The 24,478-nt window shown below is 37.9% G+C and overlaps 1 protein-coding gene across 1 annotated transcript; it reads left to right on the top strand.

Moving 5' to 3' along the window:
• The first annotated feature begins 10,676 nt into the window (after positions 1-10,676).
• Positions 10,677-23,021, top strand: CNGA1 (cyclic nucleotide gated channel subunit alpha 1). The gene is made up of 8 exons (XM_045532966.1): positions 10,677-10,797; positions 11,576-11,689; positions 12,650-12,715; positions 16,599-16,640; positions 16,726-16,845; positions 18,169-18,276; positions 19,275-19,381; positions 21,522-23,021. The coding sequence occupies exons 1-8, from the start codon at positions 10,679-10,681 to the stop codon at positions 22,937-22,939; spliced, it is 2,094 nt and encodes a 697-aa protein (XP_045388922.1). The 5' UTR covers positions 10,677-10,678; the 3' UTR covers positions 22,940-23,021.
• Positions 23,022-24,478: the final 1,457 nt, after the last annotated feature.

The following is a 24,478-nucleotide window of genomic DNA, read 5'->3' as shown; positions in this document are numbered from 1 at the left end:
TTTGCTTTTTGAGTCTTCATGAAAATCCTGTGAGGTAGATACTATTATTTATTTTATAATGGAAAATAATTTGAGGGGTCTCATAATTTCAGTTACCATAGAATGATGGTACCCTGGTAAGTGCACAACTCCCTGGGGTAGAATTGTGACTCTGTACAATCCAAATTTTATTTTATTTACCCATTCAATGGTGAAGGGATTCTGGAGATTGATTTCATACAAACTTAACTTGCAAGGGTTTGATTTTACAGATTGGATGCTCATGTTCCACAATTAACTGAGTTTCCCTGAAACAAATCTACCTGAGAAGCTAAATTATAATCAAAGTTAGTTTTCTCATTAGCAAAAATCTCGCCATATATGGAGCACCTCATTTTTGGTAGATACTCTACATATTAGGTAGATCATTTAATTAAAAAATAGAGAGGTTACATAACTTGCCCTAGGTGACACAGCTAGCAGGCAGAGGAACTGGGATTTGAACCAAAGTCTGTCTAATGTCCAAAGCTGATACTCTTGACTGTTAAGCAAAATGCCTTTCATAGTAGGAGATTTAACGCACACTTCCTAGCCTAGTACCTAGCATGTGATACTTATTATCCATTTTTTTTTTTCTTTTAGAGATAGGATCTCACTCTGTCAACCAGACTAGAGTGCAGTGGTGTGATAATAGCTCATTGTAACCTTGAACTCCTGGACTCAGGTGATCCTACTGCCTCAGACTCCTGAGTAGCTAGGACTACCGGGGCAAGCCATGTCTGGTTAATTTTTTTTTTTTTTTTTTGTAGAGGCTGGGTCTTGCTATGTTGCCCAGCCTAGTCTTGAACTTCTGGCCTCAAGTGATCCTCCCCCTTTGGCCTCCCAAAATGCTGGGATTACAGATGTGAGCCATTGTGCCTGGCCCTAATTTTTTAAAAACTGAATAAGAACAATAGAATATCCATAATCTTATATGTTTTACTTACAGTTGACCCTTGAACAACATGGCTTGAACTGAGCTGGTCCAATTATATGAGGATTTTTCCCAACCAAACGTATATTTCTGGGATGTGAAACCCACGTATAGGGAAGGCTGACTTTTCCTATATGTGGGTTCAGTAGGACCCGCTGCTGTACTTCAACACGTGTGGATTTTGTTATACACAGGGATCCTAGAACCAATTCCCTGCGTATACCAGGGAGACATCTGTATTTTAGACTCAAACTGATGTCTCTAAATGAAGAACAGTTAACAGGTACTAAGTGAATGTATATTGAATGAAAGAATATATTTATTTGCACAGACTATTTGGGGGAGTTAATTTGATAGAAATAATGGATTATCTTAGAAAACACATTTTTATATATACATGAAATTATGCTATAATATCATTGAGTCCTAGACCCCCAAACTCTGCCAGTGAAATCTGTATGAGAACTTTTGTGCTCAAATGGCTGTGGAAGGCAGTTCTGTTTGTCTCTTTAGTAATGTTGCTACTCACATAGCTGTACAGCCTTCATTTCCTCTTGGTTAAATCCTAAGCACAAAAAAAAAAACCCGGAAGCCTTTTTATTCATTCATTGCAAGAACTATTACTGAGGCACTGACATGCACAACTCTTTATTTTCCAAACAGAGCTCCGAGTCTCCCACTACCCAAGCCTGCTCTTCTTGTGTCCTCATCTCATCAAATTGCAACTTCTTTAGTTGCTTTAAGTTCGAAAATCTAGAGTCATCCTTGACTGCACTCTTTCACTCATACTCCACATCCAATCATTATGAACTCTTGTTGCTTCTGTCTTTAAAATATACCAGCATCTGACCCTCTCACCAACTCCGTTTCCACCATCCTTGTCTGGACCACGGTTACCTCTGAATTACTGTAATAGCCTCCTGACAGTTCTCTATCGGCTCTGTCTTCTATGACCTTAACTCCTTAACTCCCGCTTCCCCTTGCTCCCTCTAACTTAGCCAAACTGTTTTCCCTGCTTTTCTTTAAACATAGTCCTGTCTTTGCACATGCTATTTTCTTGGTGGGCAGGCTCTTCCCCTAGAAGTGAGCATGGCTGGCTCTGCCACTGTATTCGGAGCTCTGCTAAATGAGGTCTTCCCTGAATGCCCCACTTAAAATAGCCCTGCCCCACTCCATATAATTTTCTATCTGTTTTACCTTGCTTTTTTCTTTGTTATATCAGTATTTGCCACCTGACTTCTTATATGTTTATTACCTTATTTATTGTCTTTTCCATTCCAGTAGAACGTATGCCCTACAAGGGTAGAAACTTAGTTTTGTTAACTATCGACTCCCCAATGCTTAGAAGAGAGCCTGTCACTTAATAAATATTTGTTGCATGAATGACTATGCATGGCATCGAGCAGTGCACTAGAGATACAGTAACGGACAGGTAATGAACAACATAGACACAGTCCCTGACCTCATGAAGTGTATAGGTCCTACAGGGCAGATAGACATTAAACAATTAATTACATAACATTTAATTATTATGGTTATAAACACAGAGGAAACATCATTGACTACTCTGGCTGAAGGTCTTGGTGAGTTAGAAGACAGACCATCAAATATTTAATAACTTAGGGCCAAGAGCCAGAATTCTTCAAATCATATAGTTTTTGAAATAAAAATACAAAGAATCAATGTCATGTAAATGAGCATCTATAGTTAGAGGAAGTTTAAATAGGATTATAAAGATTTAGAGGGAGCTGACAAAGCAAGACAGGGAACCAGATTAAAAGTAGCCTACTAAATAGATAATCCAATGTGGCTATGTTCTTTCCATCAGTCAAGGTTACTGCAGGTACCAGGGAAAGAAATGCGGTGGTAGGTAGACTGGGTAAAGCTAATCACAATTGGAAGGGGAAAACACAATACTCTTTTAAACTTGCATAAATCAGAAACATATCCTAGTATATATATTTTATATATGCAGACAAAATTCCTACTTAATTTCAGCAAAAAGATAATTTTCCTCTCAGAGTCTTCCAGTGCCGTTCCTTTCCTCCCCAAATCTCGGGGCTCCTTCTGTGTGCTCTCCCAGCTGTTTGTCACACTGCATTGTAATCATCTCCTCTTGCGTATCTCCTGCCTCTGTGTGATATCTGAGGAAAGGACTTTTGGGTTCCTTAGAAGAGAGCCCAGCACACTGTGGGTGCTCAGGCACTGTGTGGAATAAATGCACACTTAAATGACTTTCCTGCCTCTATGAAGGATTATTATTTTGCATTAAGTACTCTACGTATATAAAACAGATTTTCATTTACAAAGTTGAAGTGAATCATTTCACTTGATCACATTTTGCTAGACTTATATAATAAATTAGAAACAAGGTATAAATAATGGAGCTGTGTCTCTTTACACAAGTTAGTTACTTAATAGACACATGTACCTGGTTATTAAAAGTCCCATTGCAATAGCAAAGCTCCAGTTTAGGTGCAGTCCCGAAGCTTAGAGGGAAGAAAAGGGAGACACGGTATATTTATTAAGTGTCTTCTTTATAAACCAACAGTATGTGATGTACTAAATCCATTTATCCTCACAAAAACCTAATGAGGTAGGTGTTATAGCTGCATTTTACAGACAAGAAAATTGAGGCTCAGAAAGGTTAAATAATTTTCTCAAGACCACACAACTAATACGCATGATCCCAAGAATCAATAATATTCAGTTCATCCTTAATTATAGTTTTGGGAAGGAAGTGTGAGACCTAGTAAAGGAATGAGCATTTGAGATAAAGCAAATGAGTCATTTCCTATATGTAAACAATTGTCTGATTGCGTGTGCACGGTTCATCGTGGAAGAGCTCTTTCATAATGACAAATTCTATGAAGGTTCATGATGTCAAACCAGGAGTTAAGTTGACTGGAGGAAGAGGGTTTACTAGAATCATTACTCTGACTTTAATTTGTTAGAATCATTTAGGAAAGTTTCAAATAACAAGCAAACCATGAAAAATGAACATTGTATGGCTACAAGTAGGAGCACTCTTGTCATCTTGTTTTATTTTTAGGTATATTTATTTTAGTTACATCGTCTGTGCATAAAAAAGGTTGCTCTAACTAACCATGGTATATTTCCTAACCAGAAAATATATTTTCAACTTTTAAAAAGAAGCTAGGCAAATTTATGATAATGCAATTAATTATTAGAAAATAAAATTTAACTTTGATATTTGTGTTTTAAAGATTATAATGCCACTTGTGAAGTATTTATAATGCATTAGGAACAGCAATAAATTCTTCATATTACTATCTCATTTTAATTCTCACAGCAAACCTGCAGATATTATTATGCCTATTCCATGGAAAATGAAGCTGGGGCCCAGAAGACTCATTATTGTGCTCCAAATCCCAGAGCAAGTGAACAGTGAAACTGAGATTCAAACTCAAGCCTGTGACTCCAAAACCTGTGTATTTAAGCCCAGCTCAGTGTCACAGAAAACTCCCCCAAATGGGTAGCAACATTTGGCATAAGAGAAGCTGAGGTAAAGTGAACACTGGATCTAAGAACAAGAGTCTTCCACATTTGACAGTAGGTAATCATTTTCTGAAAACCCTAACGACCCAAGAAGCAATATCAAGTTGAAAATATTAAGGCGGTCCACAGAGGTCTGAGTATTTTTCCTGAACGATAGATCCAAATTGGGTGATTAAGACACATAAAAATATTTCAGGGAGGAAATTTCTTAGACATGAGGGACAATAATATTATAAAAAGTAATAATGGCCACTATCGTTTTTTGCATTTATGTGCAGATAATGTGCTAAGGTGTTTCCAGGCACATCCAACTTAAGGATGAGGAAACTGAATCACAGTTGGTGAAAAACAACAGTGTTTTCCCAGGTAAGTATTCTTTGTGGTGAGGCATATTGCTGAAATAGGTGACTTGACCTATTTTTCATGTTTTTACCTCCCAGGTGATAAAAGCAGTGCGGTGCTCTGGAATCAGTTGGGCCTACGTGGTGTCAGATAGAAAACACAACACCTGGTTAAATTTAAATTTCAGATAAAAAATAATTTTTAGTATAAGTTCATCTCATGCAATATTGGACACATATCATACTGTATTGCCATTTGCCAAACCAGCCATCCCAGTCTGGGCGTGAATCCCGGCCAGCTCTGACACAACCGTAGCCATTATGACCCCAGGGAAAATTACTTAATCTCTCAGCCTTCATTTTCTCCTCCTTAAAATGAGGTAGATACTATATCTACTTCACAGGATTGTTTTAGGATTTGAGAAAAGTGAGAGTCCTTCCCCTCCTGAAAATTTCTTTGTGTGTCTATTCATTACTTATTTTTACTTTATATCTGTGATTTTAACATTTATTACCATTTCATGCTTTCCAAAATGTTTACAATTAATTTCATACTGATAGGTTTAAGACACTGCCTTGGTATTCAAGGCAAAGGGCTTATTTTCCTAAGCAGATTATGTAGCTTTTCTTAGAGAGGAGCATCATATAAAGAACCGACACAGTAATATTTTAGCAGAAAGCTACATTGTGACACAAGTGGCCACTTCGGTTAATTTGTGAAAGTTTGTAATAGAAATGGATTTATCAAAAACATGCATACTGGCTGCTTAGAGGGCATGTGTGTAGTGCAAGATTGCAAAAACTAAAATGGTATATTTGGTAAAATGTGGATTGATCAGTGAGTTGAAAGAAGGCAATGAAACACACATGATAGTGAGTTATTTAACTTTACAAAGTTAAACAGAGGTGAAAACATTTTCTGGAAGTTATATTTACGATATGAATTTTGAGTCTTAAAAATGTTAATACACTGTAATTTAGTAATCTAATTTCTAAGTAAACACAAAATAATGACAGAAATATATAATTTAAGAATAAGAACATTCATTTTGAAATTGTTTAGACCAGAAGAAAATATGTCCAATGATAGGAAAATCAATAAATAAATTATGGTATAATGGAATATGATAAAATGTTATGTAATCTAAAAAAAATGCTTTAGATATTTAGTAATATAAAAATTATCACAGTACAATTTTAAAAATCAGAATGATTTTATTTAAAAAATATATAATGGTGGATATAACCAAAATATGAAAATTGGTTATTTCAAAATGATAATATATTTCAGTTTTGTTTTCTTTTTTCCTGTAATATCAAAATTTTATGAAGCATTCCTTATTTTATAATTAGAAATAGAAAATTACTTTTAAAATTCTGGAACCCCAAAGCTAATTTTCCTAAGGTACTCAGTACTCCCCTAATTTTCTTTGCCCAGACATCTTGGGGTATCTCCTCTTTTGAGAGCCACCTGACCCCACAGGGAGCCAAAGCTATTTAACTGAGGCAATATATGTTACTGAATTGTTTAATGGCTTAATTATTCATCAGAAAAAATACTGCAAGTACTGGAGACAGAATAATGTATTTATGGAACTGATAGATTGAAATAAAGGCAGTTTTGCTAAATGGAGATAGCATTTATCTCATGCCATTCTGATTTTCAGCCATAAGCAAAAGTTTTGTGAGTATGTAGACTGGCAAATGTTGCATAAGAAATTTCTTAGAGAAATTTACTTTTAGGTGGTTAGAGTAACATTTAGACACGAACTGGCATTTTGTGATGATTTTTGCACATGTAAAGTATGAATTATTCTTTCAGGCAAACTCAGCTTCATCTTATTTTATTTCTTGAACAAATATGTTTCAAATATGCAATTCTTCCACAAAATGCCCAATTAAAAGATCAATGAATAAGTGCACCCTAATTATATTTTAGTAATGTTTAATGTGATGGCACTACATCTGAAAATTTAATCATACTTTGTGAAAGGCTAGACAAGTTTTTCAAGATTGTAACCCTGAGTGAAATTGGCAGTATAATTTCAATACAATTCATCAGTCAATATTACCTTTGGTTTACTTTCAAATTGTTAATAGGCGTTGCTTTGATAAACCTCCTTATATTCCTAACTCTCATACATATTAATAAGCTCAGGGTCAGGGAAGGATGATGGTGATTTGGTTGTTGTTATTTTCATCCATATATAAATCCGCAAATCCAACGCTGAGTCATGGAAATCCTCCTTTGTCAATGCCACAGAATTGTTTCTTTCCCTGGGAATGATCGAGAAAACTAGCCATTTGTCCATGTTTAAGGAAAGGATAAAAATCAGCACGTTATTTAAAAAAAATTAGGGCCTGGATTTTGACAATGTCAAGATTTACAGTATATCCCTGTTTGTTTTGGATACTCCACTGACTTCCACTTCTAGAAGACAGAGGTATATTACTTAAGCAACCAAAGGTAAGAACCAGTGATAATTACAGTTATGTTTTTCACATGCGCTTACACGTCTGTTTTGATTCATTGAAGTATCAGCTTTTGCTTTGTTTTTCACATTACATGGTTTCTAGATACAGCAGATGATTTTATTTTTATTGACGTCTCTGTATTTTTGACAGATAAGTGAATATTCTACTAAAATAGAATTATAGTTAAAAATAACAAAACATAAAGGCCTGGCAATATGATTCTGCTAACCTGAATATTACAACATAGCAAATGCAGGTATGCCTTTTTGCAAATTTTAATTTCATTTTTAGAAGTCAAAAACAATAACCTTGGCAGATGTGTTTTTCCCCAAAGGAAGTATCATACACTGATTTTTATTTCTCTCTAAAATATTTGGAGATAAACATTGTTGAATTCATATAAATCTTAAAGAATTAACTCTTAAAAATATCAGCTCCAACTTACTGGGGACTTCTTAAGTCTTAGGTACTTTATAAACATTGTAACAACCTGCACGCCCCTTGCAGAGATGAATGAGTGGTCTGCAGAGATCAAGTGGCTGGCCCAAGCTAACGTGTTACTGTTATATGAAGGAGCTGGGATTTAAGTCACCTTGTCTTCTTTTAACTCGCTGTGATAAACATGTATATTTCAATTAGAAAAACAGTTATCAGTTACTATCATGTTTTATTTTTATAAATTTAAAAACTAGTACTGCATCTATCATTTTTATTGTGCCAAGATCATATATTTTTAAATATTAGTGATTGCATTCTATATTAAAAAGTTAGATAGACACTATTAAACAAAGCTTTTAAAATGTTCCTATCGATAAAGGTATATCTTATAATTGGCGTTTTACATTTCGATCTTTTTGTTTATATATCCTTTAGTCAATTTGTTGTATTACATTGATTATTTCACTCAGCTAGCATCTATCAACACAAATCACTCATGTCATTTTTAGATCAAGCCAGCAAATGGAAGAGGGTGAGAGTGAAACATCAGGGTGTAAATGTAATTAAAAGGTCTAATATTTAACTATTATACTTTATGTCCCATACTGAATAGACCCTCTTTTTTCCACTCTGGGAACATTTATAAATATTGCTCACAAAAATAATTTCAGTAAAGCAAAAAAGTAAAGAGGCCACATTCTTTGTCCACAAATACAGTTAAAAATTAATAAGAAAAGTGTAAAATAAGAACCCTATTCCTTAGAAATGAAAGACAAAAAGGAAAAGAAAAGAAACTTACTTAATTGAAGATAACAGCAAAATGGCTATTGCAGATCGTTCTCTTTTTCATGGAGGTAATTTTCAAAGTTGTGAAGTTAAAATGTACTAAATACTAAAGTGTCTGGGCAAAATAAACTGTTTTCTAGAAAAACAAATGTCTACATTTAAATTAAGAATCAAAAATTAAATTGACTAAAAATTATGGACAACACTGAGAAAAGTGTCCAAGAACTACTCTAAAAATAGCCACTGTACCCTGAATATTTTTTACTTATTAATTTATTCAACAAATATTTATTTAGTATTCACTATAATGCCAGGCATTACCCTAAGCAGACACTTTCCTTTGTTCCCTACTGTATACCCATCAACAGGTCAAAGGAGAAATCCACGTAATGCTATAGCCATTTATTTTGGTTGATAATAATATGTTACAATTGGGCAGCCGTGTTTTTTTTTTTGTTTGCTTGAGACAGAGTCTCACTGTGTCCTGGGAGCTAGAGTGGGCACCATGACACCTGGCTAATGTTTTCTATTTTTAGTAGAAACAGGATCTCACTCTTGCTCAGGCTGGTCTTGAACTCCTGACCTCAAGGGATCCTCCCACCCCAGCCTCTCAGAGTAACTAGGATTACAGGCGTGAGCCATCGTGCCTGGTCTGGGCAGCCATGTTTTAAGTTTTGGCTATGGCATTAACTGAACTTTCCACAGCTGGTCCTTTCCTACATCTCCTTAAAGAAGAAATATAACGTACCTTCCCATCAGCAGGCAACCATTGTGCCAAGATTTTGAACTATGCTAATATAGGTAGTCGATAGTTTGGGACAAGTATGTATAATTATACCTAATGGTTCTCAAATGTTACCATTCTAAAGTACAAATCAACTTGAGCTTTCACAATTTTTATAGCATTAGCTGATGAAAAGGTGATTGATTAAATCCAACAATATATTCTTGATAAAATAGAAAATTAATAATAAAAGGAAACTTCCTTAACACGATAAAGGAAAATTTATCTGAAATCAATGGGCAAAAATAGGGGAAATTCTAGAGGCTGAAACAAGACAAGGAGTAGTGGATATAATATTTATTAACATTGTTCTATAACTTCTGCCCAACACAATAAAATAAGAAAAAGAAATAAGATATATTTGGAGAGATAAAATTATCATTACCAGTGGATAATATGATTGTCTACTCAGGAAACCTAAATGCATCAATTTAAAAACTATTAAAACAAAGAAGTTCAGGAAGATGATAGGCTAAAAATTAAAAATATAAATTAATAGCTTTCCTCTAGACCAGTAATAACTAGTTAGACAATACAATAAAAAACAGATCTTGTTTGTAAATGAAAAATTTAAATACAGAGTACATTAAGAAATGTACATAACTTATTTAATGAAAATTACAAAGACTTACAAAGCAAATTTTTAAAACCCATTAGTAAATGCGGAGACATCCCTTGTCATGTGATAAAAAATATTCTCTATGTTAACATGTTGATTCTCTCAGAATTAATCCCTTTTTAAAGTACCTTGTGAGTTTTTTTAGGAACTCGAAATTATTCTAAAGGCAGCTGGCGATAATACATGCACACACACATTGTACCATCACAGGAATAAATAGTCATTACATAGAAATAAAAAGTCATTTAAATGCAGTCACGAAAATGATCAGTGTGCATATTTTTTGGTTGGACGCACATACAGTGTTTGTGCAATGAAATAAATAACAAAAGTAAAAAAGTCTTTTTTGTTGCTTTTTATGAGTCAGGCACCATATAAGTTGCTGGAGATATAAAAATTAGAGCTGGCTGGTACCTGCTCGGAAGTCTGGTGGATCATAATCAATGGATCATAATAAAATAATGGCTCAGTGCACTGCTGATAAGCTCTCCATGTTATGTGAGTAGTGAGAAGGAGCCGCAAACACCCAGGCATCCTGGTTCCGGCTGTGTTAGTCTGTGAGAGCTGCCGTAACAAAACAGCAGAGGCCGGGTGGTTTAAACAGCAGACGTTTATTTCTCACAGTTCTGGATGCTGGAAGTCCAAGATGAAAATGTCGGCAATGTTGGTTTCTCCCGACGCCTCTCTCCTCGGCTTGCAGACGGTTATGTATGTAAATACATAAAAATAGTCTTCCTACTACTGAGACTTCTTTCTCCTTAGATATGAAACTAATCATGAAGAAAAATATTATCAATACTCAGCGCTCCTTTGTAAACAAGACCAATGTGATTGTACCAGATATTGAAAAAGAAATAAGAAGGATGGAAAATGGGGCATGCAGGTAAATACATACATTTCCCCAGGCATTTTAAATTCCAACCACAATTTTTTAATTTAACTAGGTTTAAAATCAGTTTAACTTCATAATTTGTAACCTTGAACTTTGTAATGTATTTAACTCAGTAAATTCATTTATACTTTGGAATACCATAACTTGTCTAACAAATGAACGTAGATATTATTGTGCTCACTTGTTTGGAAGCACTTATTAAGCACCCATGCCAAATATTTCTTTAGTCTGCGGCAGGGCCTTTCCTCATTAGACATTTCAAATCTAAAGGGATGGCGTTGCCATAGATAAGTAGGGAAAAGTACATAGAGTGTGATATGCTAACAACATGATGTATTGTGAAAGTATAATTTAAAGTGGTTACTTTATAAATGAATATAATGTGTGTAAACGTACTTAAAGTTATTTTTATTGGGAGGAAACATTAGTTAGAAAAAAGTTAGTTCCATAAAACGATATAATCTAAGTCCCAGATATCACACTCTCTAGTTGATAAATATTAACATCAACGAAGGCATCAAACAATAGGAATATAGAAAGCCTACAAAGTAGTTTCTTAATTAAATGCATTTTACTGAATTGTGCATACATTCTATAAAATTCTGTCTTCTGTAGAATTCTCACTTCGCTCTAATTAAAAACTGTTGTGTGTGTTAATGTGAGAAGGAAGGAAGAGATAAGAGGCGATGGTCCCCGATGAGAAATGCTCCTCCTCCATAGCTGCTGAGCCCATTACTCTGACTTCTCTCTCCCTCCTGTCGCACTGTAGCTCCTTTTCAGATGGTGACAGTGCCTCTGCATCCGAAGAATCGGAGGACGAAAACCCCCACTCAAGGGGCTCCTTTCGAAATAACTCACACAGAAGGGGAGAACCACCGCAGAGGTGAGCTGCATGATCCATCCCTCGGCATCTGTCTTTAAACTGTTACTTAGATGAAAGTTCTTCTATTCCTTCCGGAGAGTGGGCTTGGCTAATGCTCCTGCTGTCCAGACACTGTGCAGTATCTAGGGAGTGACGACTTCTGTTCCTCACCTTTGCCCTCTCCTGGGAAACTGCCGCTGCCTGATGCTTATTCTTGGCCATGGGGCTCCAAGTTCCAAGTCAGAAACGCTCTTGCTTCATTTTCCCTGAGACCCGTGTCTGTGCCTTAAGAAACTTCAGGCCCCCAGTCCGCTCTGATTTCCTGCTTCTCGCTGATTCCTTCTTTCAGGGTCCTGAAGCAATTATATGTGAGAGGGTCGGCTGTCCTTCTCTAAGATGCTCTGTCCCATTTGATCCTACTTGCAGGAAATAGAGCAGGAGTGAGTAGCCACAAGAGTAAAGCTAAAAATCCTCAGTAGGAAATGAAGTGGTCGTGGAAACTTAAAACACAGGACTCCGAGGGTGTGGAAAGGGTGTGGATCAGGAGTTCCCATCCTGTGGGACATAATTACTTTTTTTTTTTTTTTTTGCTTTTTTTCCCCTTCTTTTTTTCTCTTTTTTATTTTTTCTTCCAGTATCTCCAACTTTCCCACTATTTTTATTTATCTTCTCTCCTCTTTCTATCTTCCCTGACAGTGTTAGGTCTCCTGTTGGGAATTGCTGGTGTCCAAGTTAGTTGACTCAAGGTAATTCTTGATATGAAATTGCCCAGTAGGCATTTACTAACCACTTTGGTTCAAGGCACTGGTATTCAGCCAGTCGTGCTTCATGGAGACTCTACATTTTAAAAACAATTGTCTAGGCAATCTTTAGTAATGAGTTGAAACTGAGAAGAATTTGTTCTTTAAGACTTGTTGCTTACCATGGACATGATACAGATGGTGACAATTATGATTTCACTATATGTTTTTCATTCCCCAGGGAGCAGCAGTACCTGCCTGGTGCCATTGCACTTTTCAACATTAACAACAGCAGCAATAAGGACCAGTAAGTACATTTACAATAGAAAACCAAAGCTTTGTTTGTAAAGAAAACCAGTGAAAAGGTAGGAATATATCTCAATCTGTTATAGAGCAAATATTTATTAGGCAAACTATTTAATACAATGGCAATAATATTCTATTATTTTGTTTGGTTATTTATGTCTGAAAAATGCAGCTACCCATATTAAAAGTAGTATTTATTTATATGTTCATTTATTTGAATACATGATAAAAAAAAAACCATGTCTGTAGTGTACATGCAATTGCCTTTCCTTGTGGATAGAGTGGCTGACAAAAATAAATGAAACATTATTAATTGTTTCCAGTCTAAGCCAATGTGTCTTAGGTTAAGTTCCTCAGGAGACCATCTCTGGGATGAAGGTTTGTGTGCAGAGGTTTTATTGGGGGTGCTCTCGGGAACAGTATCTGGAAGGGAGCTGGGGGGCAGGTATGGGCAGAGAAGAAGTTGAACCTCAGAGCGTAGAGCTGATACATAATGTGATTCCATGGGGAGCTCTGAGCAGGGATGCCCTTCAGAGTTGTTGCATATTTAGATGATAGGCCTGGGCCCTTGGACCCATGCACAGCCATTGGATAAGAGATGGCTCCAGGAAGAGGAGGCATAACCGTGAAAATGGTGGTTTCCTGCAGCCAAAGTCAGCCCAAGTGAGAAGGAAAACTGTGTGACGTCAGCAACCACCGCTCTTGGCAGCTGGGGAATGAGTGACTTGGTGTTGCTGACAGAATCCTTCATTATGTGTAGTCATTTTATGTCCTGTGGTTAGATAACCCTATTTCAGGGTCTGATTAACAGAACATTTATTTATATATACATATATATATATATAGTGGACTATCTAGATATAGACTATCTAGATATAGATATAGTAGACTAATATGATGTTCTGAGAAATGGCCAGATGGTCCGGGTCCCTCCAGACTCTGCCAGGAGAGTGGAAAGGAGGGTTAACATAGCCCTGGCAAAAGCTGTAGGGGTTCACTGTTCCCCATCCCATGTGAATATAAGCTGTTTCTGATCCTGTTTCCTGATAGTGATGAAAAATAACATTCACACGACTGACCCAGAACCTTAGGTATATGGTGTCTAGATCGGGTGAATCCACTGTTTTCCACACATGGCAGAGCAGCTGCAATTGGGGTTATTACACGGTTGATTTTTCATTAGTCTACTGCCATCCACCAGGATGCATTTGGCTTTTGCGGGGGCCAGATGGTGAGTTGAACGGGGACATGAAGGGGGACCTCCACTCCTGAGTGCATTAGGTCTTTAAGAATTGAATGTACTTTCCTCCCTAGGATGCAATATTACTTTTGACTAAAGGATGGGAGGCAGCTTGAAGGCTTCTACTTGGTCTTAACCATTGTGATAGCTCTTACCCCACTAGCCAAGAAACTAGTGGGCGTAGGGGTGGGAGATCTGCCCATGACCATTGTTTACATTCCACTTTTACATTCAAGAACGTATATACATTCTACTTTTGCATTCAGCAATCATGTGCATTTCACTTTTACATTCAGGAACTGGAGAAAAGACCACATGGTAGGTCTGTGGCCCTTTAAGTCACATCTTATCCAATATTCTATTATTACCGGGCCCTGATATGTCCCTTCACCTTAAGAGAGGGCTTCAATCCCTGGGTCTCAACATCAACTCGGGTCCTGTGCCCAGCAGTCTTCAATGTACCTAGGTATTCTTCCCCCACCCCGAGACAGTCATCTAAGTGTATGGACAGAGGTTCTTTGGGAGAAAGACCGGGGAATCATCACCGAATATACTTACAGTGTTGCAGAGTCCTTCTGCAGGGGGCTTGACTTCTCCTCTAGGCAATGGTGTTAGGTCTAAGAATTTGTTCAGGTTCAGAAACTTCAAGGGGCTGTGACTTTTTGATGGGGTAAATTGCCCTCAACCCCCAATCATCCATTCCTGGTTTTTTGGTTGTATGTGTTGAACAATACCCTAACTAGCCAACAGGCTGCCCGTCTATTCCGTTAACCTCCTCCATAGCTGTCTGTGGGTTAAGCCCCCTGGCTACAATGTGCACCTTGATGCTCATTACCGTTATTGGACTCAGCTCACTTCTGACGGGTCAGCACTGCCATTGGTCTTTGCTATTTGCAGATCCTGTTATTCCTTTCGCTCTCAGGGAGCCCAGTCCTGTCACAGCATCTCCCACCATCGTCCCTGCCTGCAGAGGACAGCACCACGGAGCCTCCCAAGATGCCAGTGCCCCTCTTGCCAGCACATGCTGCATCACTTTGGCATCCTCTGAGCCCTCTGAGGGAACACATTCAGTGGATGGCCATCTTCTCAGCACAGTATATCCACTTCAGCAGGCCGCTTCTCCGAATCTTTTGATACCTTCCCCCACTTTCTGCCATTTGGCAATTTCTATTTCACTTAGCGTGGGCCGTCACCTTTTCTCAGCTTCCAAAAGCCATCTGAGTAGTGTGTCAGCATCATCTCCCAGGATCCACGTTAGGCTGTTAAATCCTGAATCACAGCTGGGCGCGATGGCTCACGCCTGTAATCCTAGCACTCTGGGAGGCCGAGGCGGGAGGATCGCTTGAGGTCAGGAGTTGGAGACCAGCTTGAGCAAGAGCGAGACCTCGTCTCTACTAAAAATAGAAAGAAATTATCTGGACAACTAAAAATATATAGAAAAACTTAGCCGGGCATGGTGGCGCATGCCTGTAGTCCCAGCTACTCGGGAGGCTGAGGCAGGAGGATCGCTTGAGCCCAGGAGTCTGAGGTTGCTGTGAGCTAGGCTGACGCCACGGCACTCTAGCCTGGGCAACAGAGACTCTGTCTCAAAAAAAAAAAAAAAAAAAAAAAATCCTGAATCACAGAAGTGTGCTCCTATAGTAGTAAATTCCCCCCATCCAACTTTATGTTCTGTCCTCGTTTGTACGTGACCACCTTAGATACTAAGCCCCACCGCAGTTGTGAGTCTTATCTCCCACTTTTCCTCCACAACAGCTTTCCACTTCTTCTGGGTCATTATTCCCTGGATTAATTCCATTTGCACTTAGAAATTTCCCTGCTTTAACATCCTCTCTCTTCTTCCCAACTTCTCCAACTCTTACCCATACTTCCAGGTCTAGGTTGAGACCTTCCTCCCTTCAACAGCCTTCCCTGACTATCCTAGTGGGAGTGAGATCCCCGTTCATTCATGCATGAATAGTACATTTTCATAGACATCTGAGCTGACAATGGCAGCCTGCTGTGACCCTAGGTCTGTCTGACTCCAGAATCCATTCTTTTGCTGATAGAGAAAGCTAATTGTAGAAAGAGACATCTAGTCACATAATCTCCACTCAAGAAGAAATTGTATATAGAAAAAGGTAGTCTCAAATCCAGCGAATGATTTTAATAACTACGATTCCACTATATTAACACAGAGCTTTTTTGGCTACTTGTGAAAAATTGTTTCAGTCAGGATTATTACTTCTAAAGAAAATTGGTGACATTTTCTTTAAATTCTCAATGCTTTTATTGAAGGATAAATATAAATGATATCAAGAAGCTTAAATTTTAAATAACTTTTTTTTTAATACATCAAGCCTTTGTACTCTTTTGGGGGCTATTGTTCCTTGAATTTCTCTTTTCTGGTTTATGCCCTTATTCATCTCCATTTTCTTCAATTTTCTACATCCGTTAACCCAGAAATTTTTGTGTGCTTTATTATCTAAGTAATTGCTATTTTTTGTAGAAATTTCCATTAGGAGACCAGATTTCTGGTTTCTGAGCACTGGGTTAGGTCTTTGAATGCAAGGCTCAGAATTCTTGCTCAGTTAAGAAGAAGTAAATAAGAATGGAAGTCAGAGTGTAATGTGATTATGTGACAGAGATATTGTTTCTTCCTTAGAGAACCAAAAGAAAAAAAGAAAAAGAAAAAAGAAAAGAAGAGGTAAGTTAGACTTTGGCTGAATGACCCCACATCTTTCTGCCCAGAACGTTTTTGTATTTTAATACTGCACACTCAACTTTTTTAGCAAGTCAGATGATGAAAATAAAAAGGACCCAGAGAAGAAAAAGAAGAAGGAAAAGAAAAAAGAGAAGGAAAAAAAAGAAGAGAAAAAGAAAGAAGAGAAAAGCAAAGATAAGAAAGAAGAGTAAGTATTTTTACTGGCATTGAAATTAGAAATGAATTTGTGTTGGGATTTAGACATGGGGTAATTTTCTATGATATAAAGTAGGAAGAAGCTTTATGGTAAAGAGGCTTTATGTAAAGACTGTCTTTAAATATTTACAAATAAACATTTAACGTAAATTATCAAATGTAAATAAAAACTTTTTCTAATTTCCCTAAAATTAGCATTATTCTTAATTTTCTCATCAAAAATTTTCACTGCTATGGTTAATTCTCTTCTCCAAGCTTTGGTTAGGATAAATTTATCACTGGGAAATATTTAGGTTCCAAGGAGTATTGGGTTCCTAGGATCTTGCCATTAATTTTTAAAAACTGAAATAAAAATTTAATAATTTCATTAACATATTTTAATTATACATATTATATGGCAAATACTCCAAAGTAAAGAAGTGTCATTGCAAAAGCCATGCCTAAGTCTTAGAGCAGTACAAATACCATCAAAACACCAGCTTCTTGAAGTATTCTTTTTAAAATAAACATGAGAGCTAGAATTTCACAAGCATTAGGCCAAGTGATACTTGCAAAGCTCTTTTTACTTTTTATTAAAGGGCAATTGTTTTCTTAACTCACTTAAAGAAAACTCTTTACCAGACAATGGTTCAATTATTCGTGCCTCTTTAGAAAGTTGTTGCATTTCTATAAGGAGAAAATTCCTTATAAACATAGTCTTAATCACTAGAATATAAAAAAAAAAACATTTGTTTGACCATGTATTTTCTTCCTCCCTTCCTCTTGCCCTCTATTGCTTCTCTTAAAGAAGGCTTCCTACTTGTTTATGAACCAGTGCTTTGTATTAGACTGTATTACACTATTCTTCTCTCCCCACAGATCACAGCAAAGCCCTGAGTTCCCCTCACAGTGTAGTTGCTAGTTACTTTGTTACCTGATTGGGGGGTGGGCGGGAGGTAGCAAAGTCACCATTTTCCTACCACCCATGAACTACCAAAGGAGCCTGTGGAATATCCATTGATTTCTATGCTCTGTGCCACTATTCCCTCTCAATGGCTGGGGCACAGAACTGACTGCAGTATCATAGTAAAACCATGGCTTTACTAAAAGCCCAATATATGGTTAATGTAAGACTACTAATTTTGCTACCTATCCATCCCTCACTAACCAGTTCCTTATGGCTAATGCACTTAAGCTAACCTTTCCAGTGCGGGGCGAGGTTCTCTAGCTTACTTCTATTTCGCTGATTGTGGATGATGGGCATAATATTTGATATGGTAAATAAAACTGTTCTTGTATCTTGGTAACCTCCCCTTTTATTTCTAATTGCTGCTAGGGAGAAGAAAGAAGTCATGGTCATCGATCCCTCGGGAAACACGTATTACAACTGGCTGTTTTGCATCACCTTACCTGTTATGTACAACTGGACTATGGTTATTGCAAGGTGTCTGTCTATTTTTTGTGGATCTCAGCCCACTTCTAGTTTCCAAGCTAAGTGACCAAACAATTAGACTCAGAGCTCTTTAGGACACACCTCCTTTCTCTACCACACGTTGTAAAGAGAGGTTAAATTATGTTTTCCTGAGATCAGGAAGAGACGCTTTGGTTGTCAATATACTTGAATCTCCAGTATTGAGATGACAGGGTGGGAAGAGGGGTAGTTTAAAACTTTTGGTTGCTCAATCATTTAATTAGAACATTGGGAGAAACTATATTTTCTTTGGCCCACAAGAAAAAATGTTGCCATTAGTGGAAAAAGATCAAGGATCCAGTGTCTTTTAAATGGTAGATATCTCAGCCATCTAAGACCAAGCACGATTTCCTGAAGCATTTTGGGGGTAAATAGTCAATATTGACCTGGTGATCAATGTCTTTGACTCAACAAATTTTGACTTTTAGCTTGAGGCCATTAATTCTTTTTAGTATTTATTAAAACTTTTTTATTTGTAAAAATTGCATGTGAAATTTTTTTACATGTATATAAGACGTACTGATCAAGTCAGGATATTTAGGGTGTCCATCATCTGAGTACAATACAATACATTTTTGTTAAGTGTAGTAACCCTACTCTGTTACCAAACATTGAATGTATTCTTTTTTATCTTACTGTATGTTTGTAGCCTTTAACTCGCTTTTTCTTACTTGATGCTTTTACAAAGCTGACTAGCATAACAAAAAGGAGTTGGAATTCAGAAGTGTGAGGAACAAAATCCAACCACCCATGGACAGTTTGGGGAAAAGCACGATTGATTAGATGGACTCTAAGAAAGCCCCCAGCCTTGGCATATTGCACTTCTCATCATGATAAAAAAATTATAGATTTGTTGTTTGGGATCTTCTGAAATTTTAAAAAAGAAAATAAATTTTAAAAATTATACAAAGAAGATTTTTACTGAAATTGTCCCCCAATTCATTTTATTTATACAAGTTTTTCTTTTACAGAGCATGTTTTGATGAACTTCAATCTGATTACCTAGAATATTGGCTTGCTTTTGATTACTTATCAGATGTAGTCTATCTTCTTGATATGTTTGTACGAACAAGGACAGGTAACTATGTCCAGTTTGAGATATCTTAAAATGTCATGCTTGTATCTGTATCCTATAACTTGAGATTTCCTAATTCAAGTGTTCTTCAAAGTAAACTCACAAAGACCTGTTTTAGAGAAAAAGGCACAGATGAAAGTAGGGGTAACATGTACCCCTCACAGGCTGAGGCCACTTCCGCTGATTCAAAGGACGTTGCCAGGCAACCTTCTGAATGTGGGTTGGTGGCTTTCCTTCATTATCCTGTTCATTGGTTTTATGCCAGGCGAGAGGAAAAGAGAGAGCAGAAATATTCTGCTGGCACTGTGGGGAAAGGGTAATTGCTACCTAACAGGGAGACGACGTAAAGAGGCATGGGGGAAAATGTCATTGTACCCAGCAGAGCTATGCTAGAAATTTTATAAGAAGCGGGAAAAACACAACTTAACTCAACTTAGCGGTTCATGGTGGGACGTTGTTGACCAGGGTGCAGTGTTTGAAAGTACCTGAAGTATTCTTGTTAAGTAGGTAGAAGCTCATTGTTTCTACACTGCTCTTCACACTCAAGTGTAACCAATGTACACAGAGCTTCTTAAGAATCATTATGTAAAATTGGAACATTCTGTAAATATCAGTGCCCTGGGGCGATGCTCCAGTTGCTCTGCCTTCTCTGCAACCCTGGCAGCCAGTATAGGAGAAGCAGCAAATTCTTTCCCTAATGGGTTTAACAACACAGGGCCCATGGTAACAGCAAAGAAGGGGAAGGTCCCAGGTGCCTAAGGAAGCCTGGGGAAGGCCAGAATGAGAGATGACAATGTAGCCTCAAAGGGCACTTATGCTTCAGATTGAATGGGCAAGGCAAGAATATGCAAAATAGTCAGATAGCAGGGCAGGTACCTAAGCTTTGAAGGTGGGGCTGGGATTCTGTCAAGACAGTGGCACAGTGCTAAGGTGGTTAGGAAACTTTCCAAGAATTGTGTACGGCAGAAAAACAAATATTTTCTCTTACCAGACTCTCAGCATAACACGTCACTGGTCACCAAAATGCATGTGGGGTTTCCCCTGCATCCCAGGCAATTCTGCAACACCTGCTGGGCTGCAGTTTAACTGAACTCTGACACTAATGGGAACTAGGAGAGGTCCCACAGGTTAAGAGCTCAGTCTCCCAAGACAATCCCCCACTACCCATGCCAATCATAAGACTGAGACTCCGGCTATAAATTGGGGTTCCCCCAACCCCCTTCTCAGCTTCAATAATTTGCTAGCATGGCTCACAGAACTCAGGGTAACACTTATGTTCACTGGTTTATTATATTAATAAAGGGTGTGATAACGGATACAGATGAAGAGCCAGCTCAGGAGATACATAGGATGAAGTCTGAATGGGTCATGAGAGCAGGAACTTCTGTCCCCATGGCATTGGGGTGTGACACCCTCCTGGCATGTGGGTGGATTTCCCAACCTGAAAGCACATTGAACCCCATAGTTCGTGGATTTTTATGTAGCCTTCCTCATGTAGACATGATCAATGATGAACTCAATATTCAGCCCCTCTTCTCTTTCTGGATAATGGTGGGTAGGGCCGAAAGTTCCAAGCTTCTAAACATGGCTTAGTCTTTCTGGTGACCAGCCCCAATCTTGGAGCTCCCCAAGAGTTGCCTCATTAGAACAAAAGACACTCCTATCACCCAGGAAATTCTAAGGGATTAGGAACTCTGTGTCAGGAACCCGGGTCAAAGACCAAATGTTAAACAAAAGATGCACCTAGGACTCCTATTGTTCAGGAAATTACAAGGGTTTTAGGAGATCTGTGCCAGAAAATAGGGACAGAGAACATATATCATAATATCACAAGAACACTATTCACGAAAGAAATGGCTTTACTTAGATGGGGATGCTAGATCTAGAGAGATTTGTATACTGTACATGTACAAATCTATACAAATCTCTCACTTTTGCATTTAGTTTTACTTTTTATATTTCTGCAACAGAATATATTCCACAGCTATATGTTGATTGGTATTCATAACTTGTTACATCGTTAATGGCATATTTATTGAAAATTAATTTTTGTTTTGAACTCAACAAAGTTGAGAGTTACTTTAAAAAAATTCACAATGGCCTAAAAATACATATTAACTTGATTTTTTGTTTTCTATTTTAGGTTATCTAGAACAAGGACTGCTGGTGAAGGAAGAACTTAAGCTCATACAGAAGTATAGATCAACCTTGCAATTTAAACTTGATGTTCTATCAGTGGTACCATCTGATTTGCTATATTTTAAGTTGGGGTGGAACTATCCAGAAATTAGATTAAACAGGCTGTTAAGGATCTCTCGTATGTTTGAGTTCTTCCAGAGAACAGAGACAAGGACAAACTACCCAAACATCTTCAGGATTTCTAACCTTGTTATGTATATTGTCATCATTATCCACTGGAATGCATGTGTGTATTACTCTATTTCGAAAGCGATTGGGTTTGGAAATGATACATGGGTCTACCCTGACGTTAATGATCCCGAATTTGGCCGTTTGGCTAGAAAATATGTATACAGCCTTTACTGGTCTACACTGACGTTGACTACCATCGGTGAAACACCACCTCCTGTGAGAGACTCTGAATATGTCTTTGTGGTGGTTGATTTCTTAATCGGAGTGTTAATTTTTGCTACCATCGTTGGTAACATAGGTTCTATGATTTCCAACATGAATGCAGCCAGAGCCGAATTTCAAGCAAGAATTGATGCTATCAAACAATACATGCATTTTCGAAATGTAAGCAAAGATATGGAAAAGAGGGTTATTAAATGGTTTGACTACCTGTGGACCAACAAAAAGACGGTTGATGAGAGAGAAGTCTTGAAGTATTTGCCTGATAAACTGAGAGCGGAAATTGCCATCAACGTTCACTTAGACACGTTAAAAAAGGTGCGCATTTTTGCCGACTGTGAAGCTGGCCTGTTGGTGGAGTTAGTCTTGAAATTACAGCCCCAAGTCTACAGTCCTGGAGATTACATTTGCAAGAAAGGGGACATTGGACGAGAGATGTACATCATCAAGGAGGGCAAACTCGCTGTGGTGGCAGACGACGGAATCACGCAGTTCGTGGTGTTGAGTGACGGCAGCTACTTCGGCGAGATCAGCATTCTTAACATTAAAGGCAGCAAAGCTGGCAATCGAAGAACGGCCAACATTAAAAGTATTGGCTACTCAGACCTGTTCTGTCTCTCTAAAGACGACCTCATGGAAGCTCTCACTGAGTACCCCGACGCCAAAGCTATGCTGGAAGAGAAAGGGAAGCAAATCTTAATGAAAGACGGTCTGCTGGATATAAGCATCGCGAACGCTGGTAGTGACCCCAAGGATCTCGAAGAGAAGGTCACTCGCATGGAGGGGTCAGTAGACCTCCTGCAGACCAGGTTTGCCCGGATCCTGGCTGGGTATGAGTCGATGCAGCAGAAGTTGAAACAAAGATTAACCAAGGTTGAGACATTTCTGAAACCGCTGATCGACACAGAGTTTTCAGCTATTGAAGGGCTTGAAGAAGAAAGTGGGCTCATAGACTCCACTACACAGGACTGAAAAGCTGGTCACTAACAAGGACATGCCTCACGATCCTTTCGATTACGTGACTAAACTGTAATTTGGAAGAAGAGGAAGACTCAGCTGGAAAATTTTTCCATAAGGAAAACGTGCTTTGGCGCAGGGCACAAGGCCCACGCGCTCTTTGCGAGGTACTGTGATTAAAGAATCATCGTATCTTGGGATTTTTCACAGTGGATAACATGGAAAGATATAAGCTGATTAACTTGTCAGTATCTGCATCTTCTGAATTTTTCACGTATGTTCCTTTTGTGTAATAATCTTTATAAAAGTGAACAAATATCCTCACTTTCAGGATACTTGCATTGCCGAGGAGTGAAATGTGTTCAGAGTAACTGAGAATTACCATGTACATCACACTGGGCATACCATTTTAAAAAGTTAGAATGCAATAAAGTAAAGTTAATGACGAAACTACAGTGAATATGATTTATTTGATAATTTAGGGCGTTTAGGATCTTGTGGAGCTTCAGGGCCATTTTAAGGACATTAATCATTTTTGTAGTCTAGGACTCAGGAAGGGGGCTTGAGAGGAACACCTTACTAATAAAAGCATAATAAATCAAACTGTACTGTATGAATATATGCATATACATAAATATTAAAATACATAGTATTAAAAATTATAAAATGTTATAGAAATCTTGTATACTAAATTAAAAAATTCTCTGATTACTAAGGCCCGACAATAGTGGCGACTTCTTACTCCTATGTCTGGCCGGCAGTAAGAAAAAGAAATAAAAGTAATAACATTGCTGGGTGTTTAACAAGAGAAATTGTCATAATGTTAGAAAAGGAGACTTGAAAGTTCTGTGGACCAACACAGACATCACTTGGGAGCTTCTCAGAAATGCAGAATCCCAGGTCCTCCCCCAGATCCTGCATCAGAATCTGTATTTTAACAAGACCCCTAAATGCTTGAGATCCACATCGAAGCTTGAGAAGCATGTATCTAGAGAACCAGAAAGGAGTTAGCGGGAAGATGGTTCTAGAAGAGAAAAGGGAGCTACCTGACAAAGTGTGTGGCTGTGGAAAACACTGCTAATCAGTCACACAGCATTCTACTGCTGTATCCAGACGTGGCTCAAAAAAATCCTTCTTAGCACAGGTCACTAGACTAGATACAAGATTTCTGTCCCTGCCTGTGATGACATGACTGAATATGGCTTCTTGTTAATGTGACATTTCAGATATTTACACGAACCTTCATCAGTGTATGCCAATGGTATAGTTTATTCTACTCTACCAATAGAATATCCATTGAATTATACATTGTGTCTTTGCAATCCTATGTTTCCCTTCAATATCAGCTGACAAGCATTTCTTCTCTATAGAAATGTCTAGTTTCTGAGTGGGTGAGCAGTTGTATGTAATGTGTAACACAGTTTCTGCCTGAGACAAGTGCTCCTTTTTAGTCTTTTGTGTGTGTGTGTTACTGAATCTTGCTCTGTCATCTAGGCTGTACTGCGGTGGCATGAGCATAGCTCACTACAGCCTTGGCCTCCTGGGCTCAAGTGA

Source organism: Lemur catta, chromosome 19 (assembly GCF_020740605.2).
Source record: "Lemur catta isolate mLemCat1 chromosome 19, mLemCat1.pri, whole genome shotgun sequence".
NCBI lineage: Eukaryota > Metazoa > Chordata > Mammalia > Primates > Lemuridae > Lemur > Lemur catta.
This window is presented reverse-complemented; position numbering and strand designations above follow the sequence as displayed.